This window comes from Macrotis lagotis, chromosome X, assembly GCF_037893015.1.
Source record: "Macrotis lagotis isolate mMagLag1 chromosome X, bilby.v1.9.chrom.fasta, whole genome shotgun sequence".
In the NCBI taxonomy this organism is placed as follows: domain Eukaryota; kingdom Metazoa; phylum Chordata; class Mammalia; order Peramelemorphia; family Peramelidae; genus Macrotis; species Macrotis lagotis.
In genome coordinates this window covers 637,698,556-637,719,778 of record NC_133666.1, presented here as the reverse complement: position 1 = coordinate 637,719,778, position 21,223 = coordinate 637,698,556, and the positions used below count along the sequence as shown (strand labels likewise).

General features: G+C 36.7%; 1 protein-coding gene across 5 annotated transcripts in view; it reads right to left on the bottom strand.

Annotated features, from left to right (window-relative positions):
- Positions 1-7,599: 7,599 nt before the first annotated feature.
- GATAD2A (GATA zinc finger domain containing 2A) overlaps positions 7,600-21,223 on the bottom strand; it is a 254,017-nt gene continuing 240,393 nt past the window's right edge. For 4 of the 5 annotated variants that reach the window (XM_074204205.1, XM_074204204.1, XM_074204203.1 and 1 more), the window contains 3 exons: positions 15,412-15,701; positions 13,226-13,415; positions 7,612-10,888 (listed from right to left, as the gene is read on the bottom strand). In XM_074204205.1, coding sequence (XP_074060306.1) covers positions 10,758-10,888; positions 13,226-13,415; positions 15,412-15,701 — 611 coding nt within the window. In that variant the 3' untranslated portion in view covers positions 7,612-10,757. Of the gene's footprint in view, positions 10,889-13,225; positions 13,416-15,411; positions 15,702-21,223 lie in introns of all 5 variants that reach the window. The other variant, XM_074204207.1, reaches the window with a different exon arrangement.

Here is a 21,223-nt window from a genome sequence, read left to right as displayed (position 1 = left end):
GACCTTTAAGATCTTCTCTAGTTCTAAATCTATGATTCTATGAAAAGTACATCTGGTTTGAAAATTTCTTTTGGATTGTGATGTGTTAAGATACCTGTATAAATCAGCATCTGGTATTTTTTGAGTCATTGATAAAACCTCCTCCTCTTCTTGAAGCAATTTTACCTGATTACTAGCAATATGTACTATCTGTGGCGAATAGAACCTCTGAAGTCATTTAGTACAGTAAGGACAAAAAAAATCTGTCCCTGTAAACTTGCCCCTTGTTCATTTGGGGTCAAGCAGGATAGATTTAATCTTTGTAGCATGTATATTCCTTTAAATACTTGAAAAGTGCTAAAGTCTCAAGTAGTTGTCTTTAGTTCTTCATCCAGATCTTTGGCAAGAACTAAGGAACTACGATATGTAGCAGGATAAGATCTAGTCAAGGTCAATGCAAGAATTTTGCTCAGCCATGAATGCTCATAACAGGGGTTTTTGTTTTCTTTCTTTCTCAAAGGGCAACAGATGAGAGGGAGAGGATTTTTACTAATTGAAAAAAAAATGAACTCCAATGTCTCATTAAGGAAGATGGATGATTTTCTCTTGAGTTTAGTCAAATTGGCCCTTGAACAGTGCTAGCCTTCTAGTCTAGATGTTAGTACTTCTGCTCAATCTGCTGTCCCAGTAAAAAGAATACTTCTTAGCTTAGGTTTTGTTGAGTGGCACAGATTAAACACTGGCCCAGCCAAACTTAGTCTGAAAAATCTCAATCTCACAACACTGATCACTAGGTAATAGATTTTCTTGGGGATAGGGATCCAGAGCACTTAAGCTTCTAATATGAATCAGAAGGGCTAAAATTTGTGACAGTGGAGATGATACTCACATGTGATGAAATCTTGGAAAATGATATATACACAGAGTACAAAACAGAAGTAAAATACTCTTATGAGGGGCGGCTAGGTGGCATAGTGGATAAAGCACCCGCCCTGGAGTCAGGAGGACCTGGGTTCAAATATGGTCTCAGACAATTAATAATTACCTAGCTGTGTGGCCTTGGGCAAGCCACTTAACCCCGTTTGCCTTGCAAATGTAAAAAAAAATACTCTTATGAGCTAGAAAATGGAGAAAAACTAACTGGAGATCAGGGAAAGGGCAGAGATGAAGTTTGAGGGAAGAAGTTGTACCGAACTAGGTTTTAATAGGATGGGTAAAAGTTTTTAAGTGGAGAAGAGAGGGAAAAGTGAGACACCATTAATAATCTGATCACCTTTTAGAATGTGCCAGCAAAACTAAGGGCCATTAAAATTCTACTTTGATGCTTCACATGAGATGAAACTTTCTATTCTTGGCCAGAATATTCCATAGAAATCTCTATGCCTATGAGAAACTAGGATAATGGGGAAAATCTACAAAGATAGAATGGAACAAGACTGTGGGGGGACTTTAATAGAAAGTAAAAAAATGCAATTTTGATAGTCAATGAAGTGTTTTGAATAGGGAATGTCAAAAACAGATTTAATGAAACAATCTGAAAGAAATATGAAAGACAAATTCAAGGCAAGAGAGTGGATATGGGAAGGTTCATTGGGGTTATCAACTTGGTGGTAATTTGGGTTTAACACAAGGTGATATAGAAGCTGGACTGAGTATGAGCTATGGGAGGTAGAATCAATTAAGAATTAATTTATGGGAGGTATAAGATTCTGTGAAAGACTTAAGTGGTGATTGTTTTTGGCCATTTGAGAGAAATTGGTACAGAGTTCTGGAATCAATTTATGCTCATGGCTTATGCAGGCCATGCTCTTCTACTTGCATCCTCTACTCAAGACTTAACTCTTTACTGCTTGGGAGTCAATTTTTTCCTTATCATCAAGCTTTAGCAGATAAAGTTTGGGACATACATTTAAGAGGAAACCCATTCCACTATCAGTTTTAACAGTTTTAACTGCTTATTAGTTAATAAGCTACTATCTGCTTCCCATTAATCCAAATGGTCTCAGTTCTACTGAATCACAAAGAATACTGATGACATTAACCATGAAAATATTTTTTGTTTTAGGTTTTTGCAAGGCAAACAGGGTTAAGTGGCTTGCCCAAGGCCACACAGCTAGCTAATTATTAAGTGTCTGAGACCGGATTTAAACCCAGGTTCTCTTGACTCCAGGGCCGGTGCTTTATCCACTACGCCACCTAGCTGCGCCTATGAGAATTTTTTGACTTATTTGACCATAACTCTAATGCTTCCCTCAATTTTCTCTTCTCAAAGTTAAATATCTTGATAAAATCTTGATGATAAAAGTTTCTAGACCCCATCCTACCTTGGTTGTCTGTTTCTAGACTCATGCTAGTTTGCTTAAAACTGGAACATAACAATCTGCTTACAAGAGTCAGGGAACTAATTTTCCTCCAGTATACCAAAAAAAGCAAAACACCCCAAATCCCCAATACAGGTTTGAGTCCTATGAAATATTGATAGATTTGTCACAATTATAATATCCAGTGCCTTTCTCACAACTTACCTTTTATTTCAAATTACAGTTTGTTGGAGAAAAATACTCTTGAAGGACTGGATACCAAATCATTTTGAAATAGCAATAACTATCCATTTTTAAAAATACAATTACAAAAATTTCCTCAATATACTATATAGTTTCATTGCTGGGGAAACTGAAAAGCAGTCTGGCAGAAACTAGGCATAAACCAATAACTTACATCATTTGCCAAGATGGCTAATATGGAGATATTACAAGTAAGTTAGACAGGCATAGAACATATTTTCTATCATTTTATGGATAAAATAATCTATGAATAAGAGATAAGAGAATTATCAGATATAAAAGGGTAATTTTGATTATATCAAATTTACAAAGATTTGCATAAATAAAACTTATGTGGTCAAGATTAGAAAGAAAGCAAAAAACGGGGGAAATTTTATGAAGACTCTCAGAGAAAAAGCTGTATAACTCAAATATATAGAAAATTGAGTCAAATTTATAAGAAAATGCACTATTCCCCAATTAATAAATGATCAAAGGATATGAATAAGCAGTTTTAAGAAATCAAAACATATTCATATGAAAAAATGCTCCAAAGCCTTATTGATTAGAGAAATGCAAGTTAAAACAACTCTGAGGTTTCAGCTCACTTCTTTCAGAGAGGCTAAAATGATAAAGGGGGAAAAAAGATAAATGTTGGTAGGAACTTGGAAAAACTGAGACAATAAAACTGGTGGTGGAATTGTTAACTGATCCATCCATTTTGGAAAGCAATTTGGAATTATGTTCAAAGAATTATAAAACTGTGTATACCCTTTAACCCAGCAACATCACTATCAGGTGATCAGGCAAAAAGAAAAAGAATTTGTATGTTTGAAAATATTTTTAGCAGTTTTCGTTGTGGTGGCAAAAAACTGGAAATTGAAGGGATCTCATCAACTAGAGAATGACTGAATAAGTTGTGGTATATGATTGCATTGGAATATTACTAGGCTGTAAGAAATGATGAGAATGACTTTTAGGGGGCAGCTAGGTGACACAGTGGGTAGAACAATGATCCTAAAGTCAGGAGGACCTGAGTTCAAATTCGACCTCAGACACTTAATAATTACGTAGCTGTGTGGTCTTGGGGCAAGCCACTTAACCCCACTGCCTTACCAAAAGGAAAAAAGAAGAGCAAGAGAAAAGATCAAATGAGATTAATTTTAGAAAAAAATAGGTTAAAACTCATGAAAATATGAATGGTGTAATAATTAGAACTATATATATATATATATATCAATATCTTTGAAGAACTCTGAATGACTAAGTTTTTCTGAGTAACATGAACATTCAAATCAATTAAGCACTTGTGAATGGAAAATATTATCCACCTCCACTACCTATACTCCATAAATGGAAGTATGTATTGTATGGTTCCACATATATATCAAATTTTGACCTTTAAGTGGGGTTGGGAGGGAGGGAGACATAACCTGGATTCAAAATTAAAGAAAATAATACAATATTACAAAATAATGTAGCTTTTCCTTAACTACAATTTTCCATTAGTGTTCATTAGTACTTTTTATGAAACATTTAGTCTCGATAAGTATATTTACTTACTTGGATTTGTAACCTCATCAGAATGGGCATGCCATCCCCCAGGGTGAATTACAAGCCCTTTTCATGCCATCCTATACAAGACTCATCCACATCCATGTCCTTTACTATTTTTCTAATTCAGGAATTGCTATGGATGAAAAACCTAATCTGGTGAATGGGTCTTTCTGCACTTATCTTGAATGGTCCTTGCACATCATTTAGAAATATGCTAAAAAGTCATTAGAAACTTTGCTCCATAACTTTCATTAGAAACCAAGAGAACTTTTGTAAAGTTCAATAAATTTAACAACAGCAACAACAAAAACATTTGCTGTACTGGTTTAACTGTTACACTTTATACAAAAGTTACAAGTGAAGGTGGTATGCTACACATTTTATAAATTCTATACTGTGAAATCATTCTCAATTCAATTTTACAGAGGCTTTATGTTCATAACACAGAACCTGAGATATTTGTAGAATTTGATAATATAAAAGCTGAAAGGGTTTCTGTATACACATGAGAAAAATAAGTTCCAAAGTAAGGAAGGAACTTAATCAAGGTTACCAAGACACTTAGTGGCAATATCAAGCAGTACATAGTTCTCTATTCTTTCCATCAAAACACTTCTTCCCAAAAGTCAGATGAAGATAGAATAAAATGATCATTTCTTACCAGTCAACTCTATTCCCCCCCTTTTTTTTTGTTTTTTTTTGCAAGGCAAATGGGGTTAAGTGACTTGCCCAAGGCTACACAGCTAGATAATTATTAAATGTCTGAGACCAGATTTGAACCCAGGTACTCCTGACTCCAGGGCTGGTGCTTTATCCATTGTGCCACCTAGCCACCCCAGAACTCCCCTTCCTTTTTAAGAATACTATTGCACTATCAAAAAAGAATTCTGACTAGTAGAGCTGAAATACTGCTGAGAATGCTTCTGACCAAAGTTAAGAAAAAGAGCTGTTTTAGTAAACCTTACTAGTAAACCTTATAAAAATGTCAGGTTTTTCCATACCCTGCTTAGAACTTCAATATTACTTAGTTCAAAGATCCAAATCCAAACATGGCAATTGTAATTAATACTTTAACCCCAAACAGACCACAATACACAATGCTCCCAAATTTTAACAGCAGTTTAAACTGAAGTCAGGGCTTTATTTCATACATTCCATCCATCAGTCCATTACATGAGTTAATCATTGCCATTATTACTTAAAACCTGCAATCTCAAAGCCAAAGAGATTGAGATTGTGTCTGAAGTCCTTGTCTAATGTCTCTTCATGGTGTGGAAGTGACCCTGGATTCTTGAAGGCTGTGCAACTGGAGTGCAAGCTGGAAGGCTTCATGGATAGAACTGATGAACTGATTGCCTGTTGTTGTCCAAGGACAGGCTAATGTTCTCAGAGGCTGTGTCACTAAAAGACTTGCCATCAGGTAATTTTTTTCAGCCACAGTAATTCAGAAAGACCATCAACTAAGTAGAGGGAACTTGATCAACTTTGATAGAGGAAGCACCTATAGAGATGAAACCATGGATCCCAGAAATATGAAAGTATGGCTTGAAAGACATTCCTCTTTCTTCTTGGGTGGCAAAAAGTTATGGGGAAATGTCTAATAGTTTGTGGCTTAATCAACAAAAAGTGATGCGGCAAGTAAGGGATTTGGATTGCTGCTGTGCCTTCTCCTTAAAAATGAAAGTTTATGTCCAAATAGGGCACTCAAATCTTTAACCACAAGATGGTTTTATGTCACAGAAAAACAGATTTTTAGATCTAGAAGTCTTCAGAGATCAACTAGTTTAACTCCTCAATTTTACAGAAAAGGAAATAATCCCAGAGAGAAGTAGTTTTCTCCAGATCATACTATTAGTGAGCAGTATTACCTGGGACTAGAATTCTACTGCAAAGAAACTACAGAAGGAAATTACATTTCAATAGTTGAAAAAATTTCAGAAAAATAAATGAAAGATTATATACACATACACACATGCATTATATACAAATATCTTTCATTTATTTCTCCTAGAGAATGTGTGTATATATAAGTGACTAGTCATATATGTATATATATATATATATATATATAATACAGTGACATGTCTCTAATATATACACACAAGTACACATATGCATCCTTTGAAGTAAAATGCTACTTTAAATAATATTAAGCATTCTTGAAAATAATACAAATGAGGACTAGAGGGGTTGATTCTGCTGCAGCTATAGCAACAATCTTTTAATAATAAACAGTGTCCATCAAAGTATAAAACACTTCTCAATCAGTCCCCATCCAGAACATATAGGCACTGAAGCACAACCCCACTGATCTTATTTTCTGATTAATATAACTTTTAAGAAATGCTTTGTAATATATGAAAGCAGCATGGTATAGTCAAACAAGCACTGGAACTGAAGTCAGAGATCAAATTAAAATCCTGTCATTAATAGATGCTTGACCACAGGGCAAGCCATCTAATATCTTTAAGCCTCTGTTTCCTCATTTATAAAATGGGCATAAAAATATCTATCTCACAGGTATGATTCAAGTTAGGTGAGGTGTAAATGAGATAATGTACAGTGGTACAAATTACTCGAGACAAGCAATGGTTTTGGGTTTGTGCTTCTATTGACATTAGGCTAATAGAACATTTGACCTTGAACAAATGAAACCAGATTAAGCAGATTTTCAAACCTTCAGTTATTCGTCTCCTAGTTGAGTGCTGGATTTTGTGACCTACACATTTCATGGCTTTCTTGTGTGTTGTGGTTTTAAAAATGGATAAGGAAATGTGCAAAAGTTGTAATTTTTTTTTTAGGTTTTTGCAAGGCAAATGGGGTTAAGTGGCTTGCCCAAGGCCACACAGCTAGGTAATTATTAAGTGTCTGAGACTGGATTTGAACCCAGGTACTCCTGACTCCAGGGCCGGTGCTTTATCCACTGTGCCACCTAGCCACCCCTAAAAGTTGTAACTCTTAAAAGACATACTTCAATGATTCTTAGAGATATTACAACAGCTATTAATTTCATAGGATCACTAATGAAACAGGATCAAATGCCTTGAAGTGTAATGAAGTGTAAAGGAGGTGTAATAGAAAATAAAAACAATACCATGAACTGACAAAATGTTGCTGCAAAGCAGCCTCAATCCTCAGAAAACAAGAATTGACCTTTATGAGGTCCCTGGGAGCTGGGATATCGATTGCTTTACAATATGAAACAGGCTTTTTGAAGTTGGAAGAACAGCAAGATGACCATTGTAAAACAAACCAAAAAACCCATTTCCCCCTACTCCCATCCCCACTCTCAGCTTATATATATACTGCCTTTGCCAAGAGGGAAAAAATGCTTATCATAGGCAAGACAAAGACCAAAGAATTGAAGATTGGAGAAAGATAATTTTCACTGATGAAAATGAACTCTTTCACGCAAAGACATAAAGTTGTTAAAAGAAGTTCTGGAGTCAATAAGATTTGACGATCTTCAATAGACTGTAAAACAGTCACCCCCCCCCCCCCAAATATATATATATATATATATATATATATATATATATATATATATATATATATATATATATATATATATTTTACTTCCAGTGAGTCTGAAAGTCTTGTCACTGAGAGAATGATCAATGCTGATATTATTCCAAGAAGCAGAATTATTCCAGATTCTGAAAATTTCCCAAAAAGAGATGGACTATATTGCAACGTGGTCCTTTACCATGCCACTGTCACAAAAGGTTGAGCACAAGAGATGGGAGGTAAACATACTACAAAGGCCCACAAATTTTCCCAATTGAAATTCTACTGAAAATCTATAAGCTAAAGGCTATATGTCTTGGGAAAATGGACTGTTCAAAGTTATGCATAACATCCAATGTAATAAAGCATGGTTTCGTGATGAAGAATTAAAGAATGTGTCAATATCTTATAAACTCAGTGAAAGTCAATAAATTTAATTATTTTGCTTTGTCCCAAGTAATTCACATAGGACAATACATAAGTAAGGCACTTTGCAAATCTTAAAGTGCTATATAAAGGTTAGCTATTTTTGTTATTATTACTCAAATGATCTGCACAACTTCCAGGACCCTTAGATAAAAGAACATTCAAATTGTCTAGCTTTCAGTGGTTCTGAAGTTGGAATAACTTTGTATAAAGTTTCTATAGTTTGTATATATGATTTAATTATAACCCAGCACACATACTGAATAAAGGAATATGAAGTCAGCAAACTCCATTTCTAAACCAAAGCATGGACCCCCCATCTTGAATTTAAGCTTTTTGCCCTGGGTATTTTCTTTTAAACTGATAACTGATGTTTTATTAAATACTTTTCCTCTGAACCACTGAAGGTCCTTTTAAACAACATGTTGTTGTCACTTTCAATTATGATTTTTCTATAGGGGTGGCTCTTTTCCCTATAGTTCAATTTTTATTCTTCCACAATAAAGATGCTAATCTTGCCCTCCTGCACAAAGGTGTTTCATTATTTAGGCACAGCAATTCAAAACCAAAAGGTACAATCAATAGCATTTTCTTCATTTACAGTCCAGGAGGCCTGGGGAATTATTTTTTTTAACATCCTCTATCTCAGACACACAATTTGGCTCATATCATAAAATAGAAATGGCTAGTTAGCTCAAAGAGGGTATAAGACAGAAATTTATTTGCCAGGCACAATGCCCCCTCACCCCCAGGGAATAGAAATACTTGCATACTTTGATATTATGATGCAAAAATGCACCTTTGTTTCCTGAATGTGTATTTTCCCCCATCCCTTAAATCCCAGACCTCATTCTTACTTGGAATGGAAAACAACTGCAGCACCCCCCTCCCCCCTCCCCCCACAGCCTGTCTAACTCATACACTCAAAAATCAAATGTGAATTCTAGGGTTTTATACAACAACAACAACCAAAAAAACATTTTTTTCAAAACTAGGTCTTCTATTCTACTGCATATATCAAATAGTTATCTAAACAGTGATATTATTCACACAACAGAAGGGGGGGGGTTAAAATGAGCTTTTTATTAGAATGCAATAGTTGAGATTTCAAGAGGGATGCCCTATAGAATGTTCTTAAATTAAATACCTAACTGTGGCCAAAGAGAAAATCTGACTAGTGGAAATCTGCCAGTAATTCCCTTGTGTGTGTACATATATATGTACATCTATTCATAGACATGTACACACATATTTATATATAGTGATGCATTCAAATCAGAAATAATCCTGGCACCAATTAAAACAAAAAATAGGTTAACTTCTGCCACTTTAGAACAATCTGAAGGAAAATAAGAAAAGTAGATTCAATTCTTCTCAATGTTTCTGTGGACTAAAAGGAAGAACCCAAAACTAACAATGTAGGCAACCCTGACTTTAAGGATGGGATATCTAAAGCTCTACCCAAAATGAAACACTGAAGTGATGTGATGAGAGGAACATGCTTGGTATGTATGGACCAAAGGAAAGGATGGGTGGTCAGGAAGAAAAAAAAAATTCAGAACTAGGCAGTCTTTTGCATACTACCTAAAGCACACCCATCTGGTGATTTTGCAGCTGACACTGAGAAGAGCACACACTAGGATAGCTCACAGTTCTGTCCATCAATAACAAACAGTAGGAAAAGAAAAACAAACAAAATAAAAACCCCAACCCCCCAATCTCCCCACCCCCCACCCCAAACCAGCCATCTTGGCTTTGCCACAATCTATCTCCTCACTCTTTTCAATAGCATGCAGCTTTCCTGAGTTTCTAGTTTTGTTTTATTTTTCAGTTTTTTTCTTGTTTTGTTCTTTTTGATAAGTGTCCTAGTTTCTGGAAACTTAAAAGTAAGCAACATGCTCTCCTGCTGGAGGAATGTGGCTGAGGCAGCAGCTGCTCAACGTTCAATAATTTCAGGGCTAGACCTTCGAGCTTCTCATGAAGTCTGTCCAAGAAATTCTGCTGAAAATAAGACGTCTATGCCATAGGTTCCTATTAATGGTGCCTTCCCGAGCACAAACCAATCCAGGAGGAATCATGCCCAACTGGAATACTTGAGTTTGTACTTCTTTATCACTAACTCCATTATTACAAGCCGATTAAAAAATATTTCAATCTGTAAGATTGCCGTGAGGGGAGGCAGTCAGAAATGGGTGGGAGGATGGAGGTTAACAAAAAATAAAATAAAATAAAATCCAACCCACTAAACACATTTGTGATCACTGGGTTCTGATTTCACTATTCACACAAGGGCATTCTTGGTCTCCAGTGCATCTCACATGTTCCTGTGACTGGCAAGGTACTAAAGTGAAAGAAATCAAAGGCAGAACAAGTCCATTTAGTCCCAATTTTGTGCTGGTGATGTGAAACTAAAGACGAAAAACAAACCAAAAAAAATCCCACGTAACTTCCCCCCCACCCCCAGCCAAAGTAATGTTAATTCCACCCCTTCTGCCCTTCACCACCAGCCAATCTTGAAAATTTTCTAGCCAAAGTATCAAAAAGTTCTGTTTCCACAACCCAGCTGTTATTCTCTTATCATGAGAGCAGTAGCACTACGAAGTTGAGAATTGGTCATCTTGCTTCCTTCAAAAAAAGGGGAGAGGGCATATCCAGCTGTTGGGTTAAAGCAGGTCCCACAATGGTGTGGCATTAAAAAAGGGATGGCAGAAAGAGGGAAATCTTCCACTTGGGCTTTGCTTTGCATTATTTCCATGTGGCAGACTGAGGGATGGATCGTGGTGGGATCATGTCTAACAGATATTCACGCTGACGTTCTAATGCTGAAGAAGTTTTATGTACTGCTAAACTAGGGTTAACAAAAGTAAGAGCGCCACCTGAAACAGAAAAAAGAAAATCATTAGGCAATTTCCTAAAGAGATGTCCAATAAAGGGTAGATTACATACCTTTCAGGAGGCTCCTGGCAAAATCTCCCCAAAAGTGATACTGTCAAATACAGTCTAAAACAAAATCCATCTCACTTATACTGAATGCAATGGTAAGCAGCTGGACATATCAATGTGCTTAAAAACAGAATCAAGAGTTTGAAGGATTCTCTTTAGAGTTGAGAATCTTAACCATTTTTGTGCTGTCATGGACACCTTTAAGGCAGTCTGACTAAATTCATAAAACAATATTTTCAATTCATAAAATAAAATATAATCCATATATGAAATAACTATCCGAATATTTAAAAAATAAAAGCTAGAAGATCTTCAGACATTAGGAACCCTTGCCTTAGGTCTCACCAGTCACTGACTGTCTCCCTGAAGATTTCTGGGAAGAAATTCAGTCTCATACCCAGTTAGGTGGCCTGGTTTCAAAGTCTGTCTCTGACACTTGACCAGTCATATGATCATGAACAAATAATTTCACTTGTCTGGGATTCCTTTTCTTTCATTTCTTCTTACATAAGGTGGTGACACTTGCACTGCTTCTTTCATGGGGTTTTTGGGATGGTAGTGCTATAGCAAAGTTATCATCTACTCATCCTTTTTGGTAACTGGAATCTAGTGAGAATAATGTATCACAGAAGAAGCTTGGCATTTATTCCATCCTTTAACTTTTTTTTAGTTGTTTTTTTTTTGCAAGGCAAAGGGGGTTAAGTGGCTTGCCCAAGGCCACACAGCTAGGTAATTATTAAGTGTCTGAGATGGGATTTGAACCCAGGTACTCCTGACTCCAGGGCCAGTGCTTTATCCACTGGCCACCTAGCCGCCCCCATCCTTTAACTTCTTACATCATTTTGAAATGGAAAAAACCCCAAGCTATTCAGGTACAAATTTCTTTGAGAAAGACAAGATTTCTTATTTAAAAGAAGTGTTCCAGTTGGGGAATGCAAGTAGTTATTTCCAACTGGATTAGAAACCCTTCAAAGTGAGAAAATGTGTCTTGAAACCTCTTGTAACACTATGCTACTTGGCACACAGTAAAGGTGAATGGGCATCCATTAAAGGATTCACATTTTAAATATGAGAGCTATCTGGCAGAGCACAACACAAAGATATTCATAAATGGATTATTAATACAATCTTCCAAAAGTATATAAGTATATTTATAATTGTACTTGTATGTATATATTTGTAATTATACACTCTCTGGTCATCTAGCTAGTCTAGCCTGATCCTTTACCTATAGTATAAATTTCCTTTACAGAATTCCCAAACGAAGTCTAGTCATTCTAGTTTTTGTTTATATTCCTTTTAATTATTATTGTTTTGGTTTTTGCAAGGCAATGTGGTTAAGTGACTTGCCCAAGACTGTCACACAGCTAGGTAATTATTAAGTGTCTGAGGCTAAATTTGAACTCAGGTCCTCCTGACTGCAGGGTCAGTGCTCTATCCACTGCACCACCTAGCTGCCCCTATAACCGCCACTTATTAAATATGTATTATATTTAATATGCTCTGCTTTGAGTTCAACAGTTTAGATAAGGCTAAAAACCTGTTTACAATTATGAGGGGTCTATCTAACCAGGCTAATAACATCAAAGTAATATTTGCAAAGAATTATCATGTTATTTCCTTAGTTTCCTGTTCAAAAAGCACCAGGGGTTCCCTGAATTAGTACTACAAATTTAGCACTGAAAATTCTATCTTCCCTCTTTGACTTCTTCAAGGTAGAGTTACTAAAAGTACAATTTAATTCAACAAAGAATTGAAAATTTGTACATGGATAAATCTAATAATTCAAATTTCAAATGGCTAAATGGAAGAAGTGATAATTTATTAAGTCCAAGTGCAATACTCATCTCAGATCTTGCTGAGAGCATTCCCCTATTTCTTCCAGCCTTCTGTATATGACTGTTCATCTTTCTCCATCTCACAGATGATCAGATGTGGTCATCTGATTCTTTCCCTTAACCATGTTCTCTTTCCCATTATAGGTTCAAGGTATTTTAACTGGAAACTGGTCAGGTTATAGAATTAAAAGAACACTGGATTTTAGGCTTGAATAACTGGGATCAAAATCACTACTTTTTTTAGGGCCTTAGTTTCCTTATCTATATAATGGGGAGAAGATGAATTAGATGACTCCTAAGTTCTTCATAAATCTAAAAGTCTAAGATTTCAACTACCTTGAATAAGGGTGAGAAGTGGGAAAATCATATATGTTCATTGAAAAAAAATTTAAAAGAGCAATGTCTATAGAAAATAAGTTGTTAGAAGCTCACCTGCATTGATGGGAGTCTTCTTCCAGTTGGTGGTAGCATTGCCCTTGCTGACAGGTCTCTCAGCATGCTTACCTGGCCTGGTAACAAGTGCTGCAGCAGCTGCTGCATTTTGCAATTTAGGTGACTGGCTAAATGTGTGTAAGACTCCTCGGGGGGCACCTGGGGGACCTCGGGCCAGCTGGCTAGAAGTCTAGTACAAAAAAAAAAAGAAACAATCAGAAGGGTGGTAGAGCATGAGCCTGCAATTTCATAATGCTCACTACAGCTCTAAGAACTTCCTTCTTCTGCCTCCCCCACTCCCCACCCCAGTATCCTACCAGTCAAATTGCTCTATCAGTTAAAAACTGGAGATCTCAGAATTTATACCAAGTGAGGGGAAAAAAGAAGGGCTGGTGCTATCATGGGTGGACTGAGAGTAACTGAGGGAGGTGCTGGGTCAGTTTTCCTCAAAACCTCAGTTCTGACTTGCAACCAACCCAGCATAATTACTCTGGTCACAGGCCTTTCCCAAGCAGATTGCCAATTTATGTCAAGGTTTTATGACTTGCCCAAGTGGAGAGGTGTATATGAGATCACTTAGGGCTCTGATAAAAACTGACCCTTATTTACAGAGTTTCCTGGAAATGCTGCTCTCTGCCTCTTCCCATAGTCCCTTTCACAATCTCTGCGCAAATGAAATGCCTCTTTGCCTTCTGGCCCTCTCCAGCTCGTTTCACACCTCTCATACCTGGAAGACTCTTCTGCCTCTTCTCAATTTTTTAAAGTCCCTTTTAAGGTTCAATTTAATTCCTCCTGCTTCATGAAGACTTCCTAGACCACCACCACTGCAACCTAATCCAAGTCAAAGTCTCTCTCCTCAAATTTCTCATAGCAATAGGCTTAGACATCCTATTTATAAGCTCTCAGCACTACCATTTTTTTGCTGTATTTATCCTCAAAAAAATTGTAACTTTTTTTTTTTTTAGGTTTTTGCAAGGCAAATGGGGTTAAGTGGCTTGCCCAAGGCCACACAGCTAGGTAATTGTTAAGTGTCTGAGACCAAATTTGAACCCAGGTGCTCCTGACTCCAGGGCTGGTGCTCCATCCACTGTGCCACCTAGCCGCCCCTAAAAAATTATAACATTTTTGAGAGTGACAACTATACCATATCTCTATTTCCATAACCTAGTACAGGGCCTTGCAAATGGTGGGTGTTAAATCTGAGGGCAAGTATAAACCTATAATACAAAGAATTTAAAATGCAGGAACCTGCAATTTCCCAAGAGGAAAAAAAAATTGTGTTAAAATGTTCCATGATTTAGAACTAGCCTAATGATGAAAATTTCCTCAGATTCTAGAATAAATACAAGAATTTTAAGTCTTTGTATCAGAAACTGAGTCACAGTGTCTCACTGTTCATAACCAACAGAAGAAAGGGTTCTAGGAAATCATCATCATGGACCAAAGAAAAGGAATAATTTGGGAAAGACCTTAAAATCCCTGGTAGAGCTATGCCACATAAATATAATGACATTAACTGTTTCAACTGTTTCACGCCTTTCAAGGCAATACCCTTTAGATTGGTTTCAATAGAAAAACTTCCAAGTATTTATTTTCTATTTCAACTTTAACCTCACAGAAAGATTTTGTTTTTTGAAGTAGCATTTTTGTCCTCTATATTGTGAGGATTTGAAGTTCAATATTTGAATTCCAAATTAGAACTTTCAAAAACTAAATGACAACATTCAACATTACAACAAAGCAATCACTAACTCAGTGAGAGACAGATCAACAAGTTCAATAATGGTTAAGCCAAGTTTGAAACAATTCACTTATAGGAATTAGGTGCACATAAAATCCACCATTTGCTGAGTGTCTTCAGACCACTTTATAAAAAAGATAACATACATGAAAGATAACCCCTGAATTCCAATCTTGGAATGTCCTGTATGAAGCCAATTCAGTCCTATGTAACTTGGCTACCACAAAATCAGTAGAAAACTCTGCACTATACTTGGGAATTTGTTCTAAGTCCAGAGTATAACAGAACTCATCCTATTCCATAAAGACAAGAATTTAAGACTATATGGAAGAATCAAGGTACCTTTGGGTGTCAAATGACACTGCCTGCAAATGAGTCAAATCTTACCAAAGGTCCAAAAACTAATGGCTCTCTGATGGATGTTGTGAAGTCTTTTCCTCTTTACCTGTTTCAATGAATGATGTTGGGTCATTGGCTCTGGCTTGGTTTGCACTGGAGAAGACGTCTGTTGTAATATCCGCTGTTCAATCTCTTGCTCTTGCTGCAAAGCCTTCACAAAAGCAGCCTTCAGGCGATTGGTATGTTCGGCCTTCAGTGCCTTTTTCTGATTTGAAGTCATACAAGTTTCACACATAATGATTCCATTTTTTTCCTCTCGCCATCGGCAGGTGAAATCAGTCTTACATTGAGCACACATGTAGGGCTCATGGGATAAAGTTGCAGTGGAAGTTTTGCCTGGGGAAATCAGATTAGTTTGAAGCTTAGGTCAACAAAGAACATTTCCTTGAGAAAAAATTAATCTTTGTAAGAATGTACAACTCCCATTTCTACAGTATTTTAAGGTTTATAAAGCACTCTCTTTTTAACAACTGACTTGGATCATACAAATAGTATAATCAACACAATTTTTCAGCTAAGAAAACAAAGGTCCAGGGAGGTGAAAGGATTTTTTCAGTATTGTAAAGCCTAGAACTTAGTATCAGAGCCAGAATTTGAACCCAGGTATCAAAAGCAAATCCAGTCCTTTCCCCACTAGACCTGTTACCTTCTAATCCCTATTTTCATGGAGAACAGTATGAATTACTGATTTCCTCCAAATTTAGCACTTAAGATTTCTCTGGCCTAGGAAAAATTTGCTCTTTTCAGTGCTCTTGGAGTGACAATTTGATGTATTATAAAGAGTTTTCAGTTAGGAGAGAAGAGAACATGGATTCCAATTCTGCTCTCACACTTACTGGAAGGAGGACCTTGGGCAAACCATTCTACTCCCATGAAGCTGTTTTCTTTATAAAATGCATAAAATTTTCTTATTTGCCACTTCATAAGTGTGTTGTAAGAAAAAAGGTTTCTTAAATTTATGCATTATGGAAACATGAATTTTATTATTATGATTATTAATATTTTTTTTGGCAAGGCAATTTGAGTTAAGTGACTTGACCAATGTTATACAATTAAGTATTAAGTATCTTAGTCTGAATTTGAACTCAGGTCCTCCAGACTCCAGACTCCATGCTCTAGACACTGCACCACCAAGCTGCTCCCTAGGAGTATTCATTTTTAAATATTTTTATATGCCACATCTTCTATTTAGGCATCTCCAGTAGACCTTGCCCAAAAAGACTAGAAAGAACTAGAAAGAATGTTAGAGAGAGAGCTAAGATGACAGAGTACAGTTTAACATTCTGATATTATCCTTCACAAAGATATAGGGAACATATTAGATTAAGAACTAATTGGAAACCTTAAGAAAAAATCACAGCAGGGGGGAGGGGGCGCAGAGCCAAGATGGAGGAATGAAGGTAGGAATTCTCACAAGCTCTCTCCCAGAAGACTCCACATACCTTTAAAATAATGACTCTAACCAAATTCTAGTGGCAGAATTCACAAAAAAGATTCAGTGAAATAATTTTTCCAGCCCAAGACAACTTGGAAGATCCTTGGGAAAGGTCTGTTATGCTTAGAAAGGGCCACAGTGCAGCTGCACTGGAGTCTACCAGTTTGAGTCATCCAGGAACAGACAAGGGATATCTGGGTATCTGCAGTGTTGGCAGTTTCCAGACCTCTCAGCCCAGGGATTTCCAAGGTCAATTGAGATGCTCAGCAGGAAACCTCTACTACCACAGAGTGAGAGTGGAGTCTAGTCCAGTGCAGACCCAGCCCCAGGGGACCAAGGAACAGGTCTGGGAGCCACCTGTCAGCTGCTTCAAGAGCAATAAAGGGGTAGAGGAGATTGCAGAGGTCTTTATGCTATTTACTGCTGAAGCAGAACTCTTTTGCTTTGTCCATACTCAGATCAGGTCACACAGTCTGGGCCCCAATCTCAGGAAAAAGAGCTTTACTGCTATGGTTCTCCTTATAGTTTCAGGGTAGAGGGGAGTGCTTGTAGTCAACAGACCAGAGCACAGGCCGGGAGAGCAATCAGAGTTTCTCAAGAACTTGAAGGAATTGAGGTTCCTGGGGGATGTCCCTGAAATCAGCAGCAAAAACCCTCAAAAGCTTGGTTCAGTGTGCCTTCTACCCTGGAAGTAGAGCCCCACCTGAATAGAGTTACAATCAAGTCATAGGCTGGGAAAATGAGCAAACAACAGAAGAAAAAAATCCAACCATAGACAATTACTTTGTTCCAATGGAGGATCAAATTATATGTTCAGAAGTTAATACAGTTCAAAGCTTCTGTATCTGAAGTCTCCAAGAAAAATATGAACTGGTCTCAGGCTATGCAAGAGCTCAAAAATGATTTTAAAAATCAAGTAAGGGAAGTAGAGGAAAAACTGGGAAGAGAAATGAGAGAAATGTGGGAAAATCATGAAAATCAAGCCAGCAGCTTTGGCGAAGTAATTTACAAGAAATACTGAAAAAAGTAACATTTTAAAACCCAGTTTGGATCAAAATAGAAAAAACAGTTCAAAAGGCCAATCAGGAAAAGGAAGTCTTAAAAGGCAGAATTGGTTAGATGGAAAAGGAGATACAAAAGCTCTCTGAAGAAAATAATCTCTTGGGGTGGCTAGGTGGCACAGTGAATAGAACACCGGTCTTGGAGTCAGGAGTACCTGGGTTCAAATCCCACCTCAGAAACTTAATAATTACCTAGCTGTGTGGCCTTGGGCAAGCCACTTAACCCCACTGCCTTGAAAAATCTAAAAAAAAAAAAAAAAAAAAAAAAAATCTCTTAAAATGTAGAATGGAGTTAAAGGAAATAGATAACTTTGTGAGAAATCAAGAAACAATAAAATGAAATCAAAAGAATGAAAAACTAGAAGAAAAGGTGAAGTGCCTCACTGGAAAAACTGACCTTGAAAACATATCCAGGAGAGATAATTTATTGAATTACCTGGAAGTCATGACCCCCAAAAGGCCCTAGACTTTATTTTCCAAGAAAATTGCCCTAATATCCTAGAAGGAAAGGGCAAAATAGAAATCAAAAGAATTCACTGAACACCTCTTGAAAGAGATCCTAGAATGAAAACTGCCAGGAATATTACTGACAAATTTCAGAACTCCTAAATCAAGGAGAAAATATTACAAATAGGCAGAGAGAAACAATTCAAATATCATGAAACTACAGTCCGTCTAACTCAAGATTTAGTAGCTTCTATATTAATGGCTTGTGGAGTTGGGATATAATATTCTGGAAGGCAAAAGGACTTGGATTACAACTGAGAATCAACTACCAGCAAAACTGAACATTCACTTTAGGGAAAGAGAGAAGACATCCAATGAAATGGGGAACTTTCAAACGTTCATGATGAAACAACCAGAGCTGAATAGAAAGTTTGATCTTCAAGGAAAGGACTCAGGTGAAACACTGAGAGGGTGGATGAGCAGGGAAAATTGTCATGGATTTAATGATGCTAAACTGCTATTCCTGCAAAGAGAAGATGATACTGATAACTCATACGAAACTTCTCATTTATTAAGGACAGCTTAGACTGGGCTCCTGCTAGCTGTTGGTATACCCCAAATGGTCTGATTCAATGCAAAGCCCTACTTAGTTGAACTCTGCAAGTTTTAGGCCTGTGTTTGTGTCTATTCAATCTTTCTTTGAGCCTGCCCCTGTTTGGAATTTCTGGTAAATTGGTGTTAGACTAAGTCAGTGCCCATTAGATTTAGAGGCAGAAGTTCATGTGCTGCAAAGGAAAGAGCAATGAATTTAGTGCCAGAAGACCAGCATTCTTTCCTGCTTTATTTCTTACCAGTTGCAGAAACTTCGAAATGCAAATACAGAATTCAAGAGAAATATAAAAAAATAAATGTGAGTGAGCTCACATGTGACTAACAAGGGCAAATTGTTTACATTTTAAAATGGGGATATGATTCATCCATCCCCTGAAAACCATCAGCATCACGTCAAGTCAGAAGGTCAAGGGGGACAAAAAGGAGTGAAAGAAGAATACACTGGAGTGGGAGGGGAAGAGAATTCACATAATGAGAGTGTTCAAGTCTACACAAACTAAGAGGAAGAGCTGAGGAATAGGCAACATCTGAATCTCAGTCTTATGTGAGCTGGTGAAAGGAAGAAATAACATGAAAACACACACTCTAACAAAAATATAGATATAAAACTAGTTACAAATACATGTCACAGAAGGAAAAAAGGCAGGAAAGGGAAGATGTGAAGGAGGTGAGTAAAAAGGAGGTAGGTGAAAGGAGGAGGGATAAGCAGAATAAATTCTTAAAAGAATGAATGCAAAAGTAAAATATATTTTGAGCTGCTCACAGCAACTTCATAAAACTTAACTATATATGAGCATAAAAACCTCACAAATGCAAAAAAGCAAAAAATATCAAATGCATCTTTTAGATAAATAAAATTATGTTGAATAAAATAAATGTTGCAATAGAATTATGCTGAATAAAGGGTTTTGAGGCAAAGTTTAAAAATTAGTTGGAGACAAAACCATCAATCTTGGAGAATAGATGATTCACAAAATAAATCACAGGAATAGTCAATAATTTCATTAAAGATACTGATAATAAGGCAATTTGCCAAAATTCTGGGGATGCCAAAGTAGTCCTTAGGAGAGAATTTATATCTCTCCAAACATTTTTATCAATAAAGCAAATAAAGAAACAATCAATGAATTAAGCATGCATCTAAAAGCCCCCCAAAATCTATAAACCTCCCTATTAAAATACCAAAACAGAAATTCTAAAAATAAAAGATATCAACAAAACTGAAAGCAAAATTGTTTTCCTTAATTTGTCTATTTCAGGGCAGCTAGGTGGCGCAGTGAATAGAGCACCGGCCTTGGAGTCAGGAGTACCTGGATTCAAATCCGACTTCAGACACTTAATAATTACCTAGCCGTGTGGCCTTGGGCAAGCCACTTAACCCCATTGCCTTGAAAAATCTAAAAAAAAAAAAAATTTTGTCTATTTCACTTTGTAGAGGTTCATTTTTAAGAAATGTGATGGAATACTACTGCGCTATAAGAAATGACAAAGAGAATGTTTTCAGAGAAACCTGGGAAAACTTAAATGAACCACTTCAAAGTGAATCAAGCAAATTAAAGTAGAACAATTCATCCCATAATCATGTAAAGACAAACAATTTTAAAAGATATAAGAACTCTGATCAAGACAACAGTCAAATACAGTTCCAAAGACCTCACAATGAAACATGTAATGCACCTCCCCAGAGAGAAAGATGTGATAAGACTTAGAATGTAGATCAAGGAAAAAAAAATTTTTTTTGACATGGTCAATGTGGGAATTTATTTTGCTTGACTGACATTTTTGTTTCACAGCATTTTGATATTCTTGCTTCTTCAATTGGGGGGGGGGGTAGGAAGACAAGTCACTTTCCTTCTCCCTAGTCTTATATTTCCTTATTTATATAATAAAAGCAAAAGGGCTAGATGAGCTCTGCCATTTCTATAAGTTCATTTTAGTCTCACAAAATTAATATGAACATCAGAAGGCAGATAAAGAAACTGAGTCATGTTAAAGCTTCTCTGAGGTACCACCTCACACCTCTCAGATTGGCCAATATGACCAGAAAGGACAATGATCATTGTTGGAAAGGTTGTGGGAAATTTGGGACACTATTACATTGTTGGTGTTGGTGGAGCTGTGAAGTCATCCAACCTTTCTGGAGAGCAGTTTGGAACTATGCCCAAAAGGCAACAAAAATGTGCATACCCTTTGATCCAGCAATACCACTACTGGGCCTATACCCTAAAGAGATGACGAAAAAGGGTAAAAACATCATTTGCACAAAAATATTCATAGCAGCCCTGTTTGTGGTGGCAAAGAAC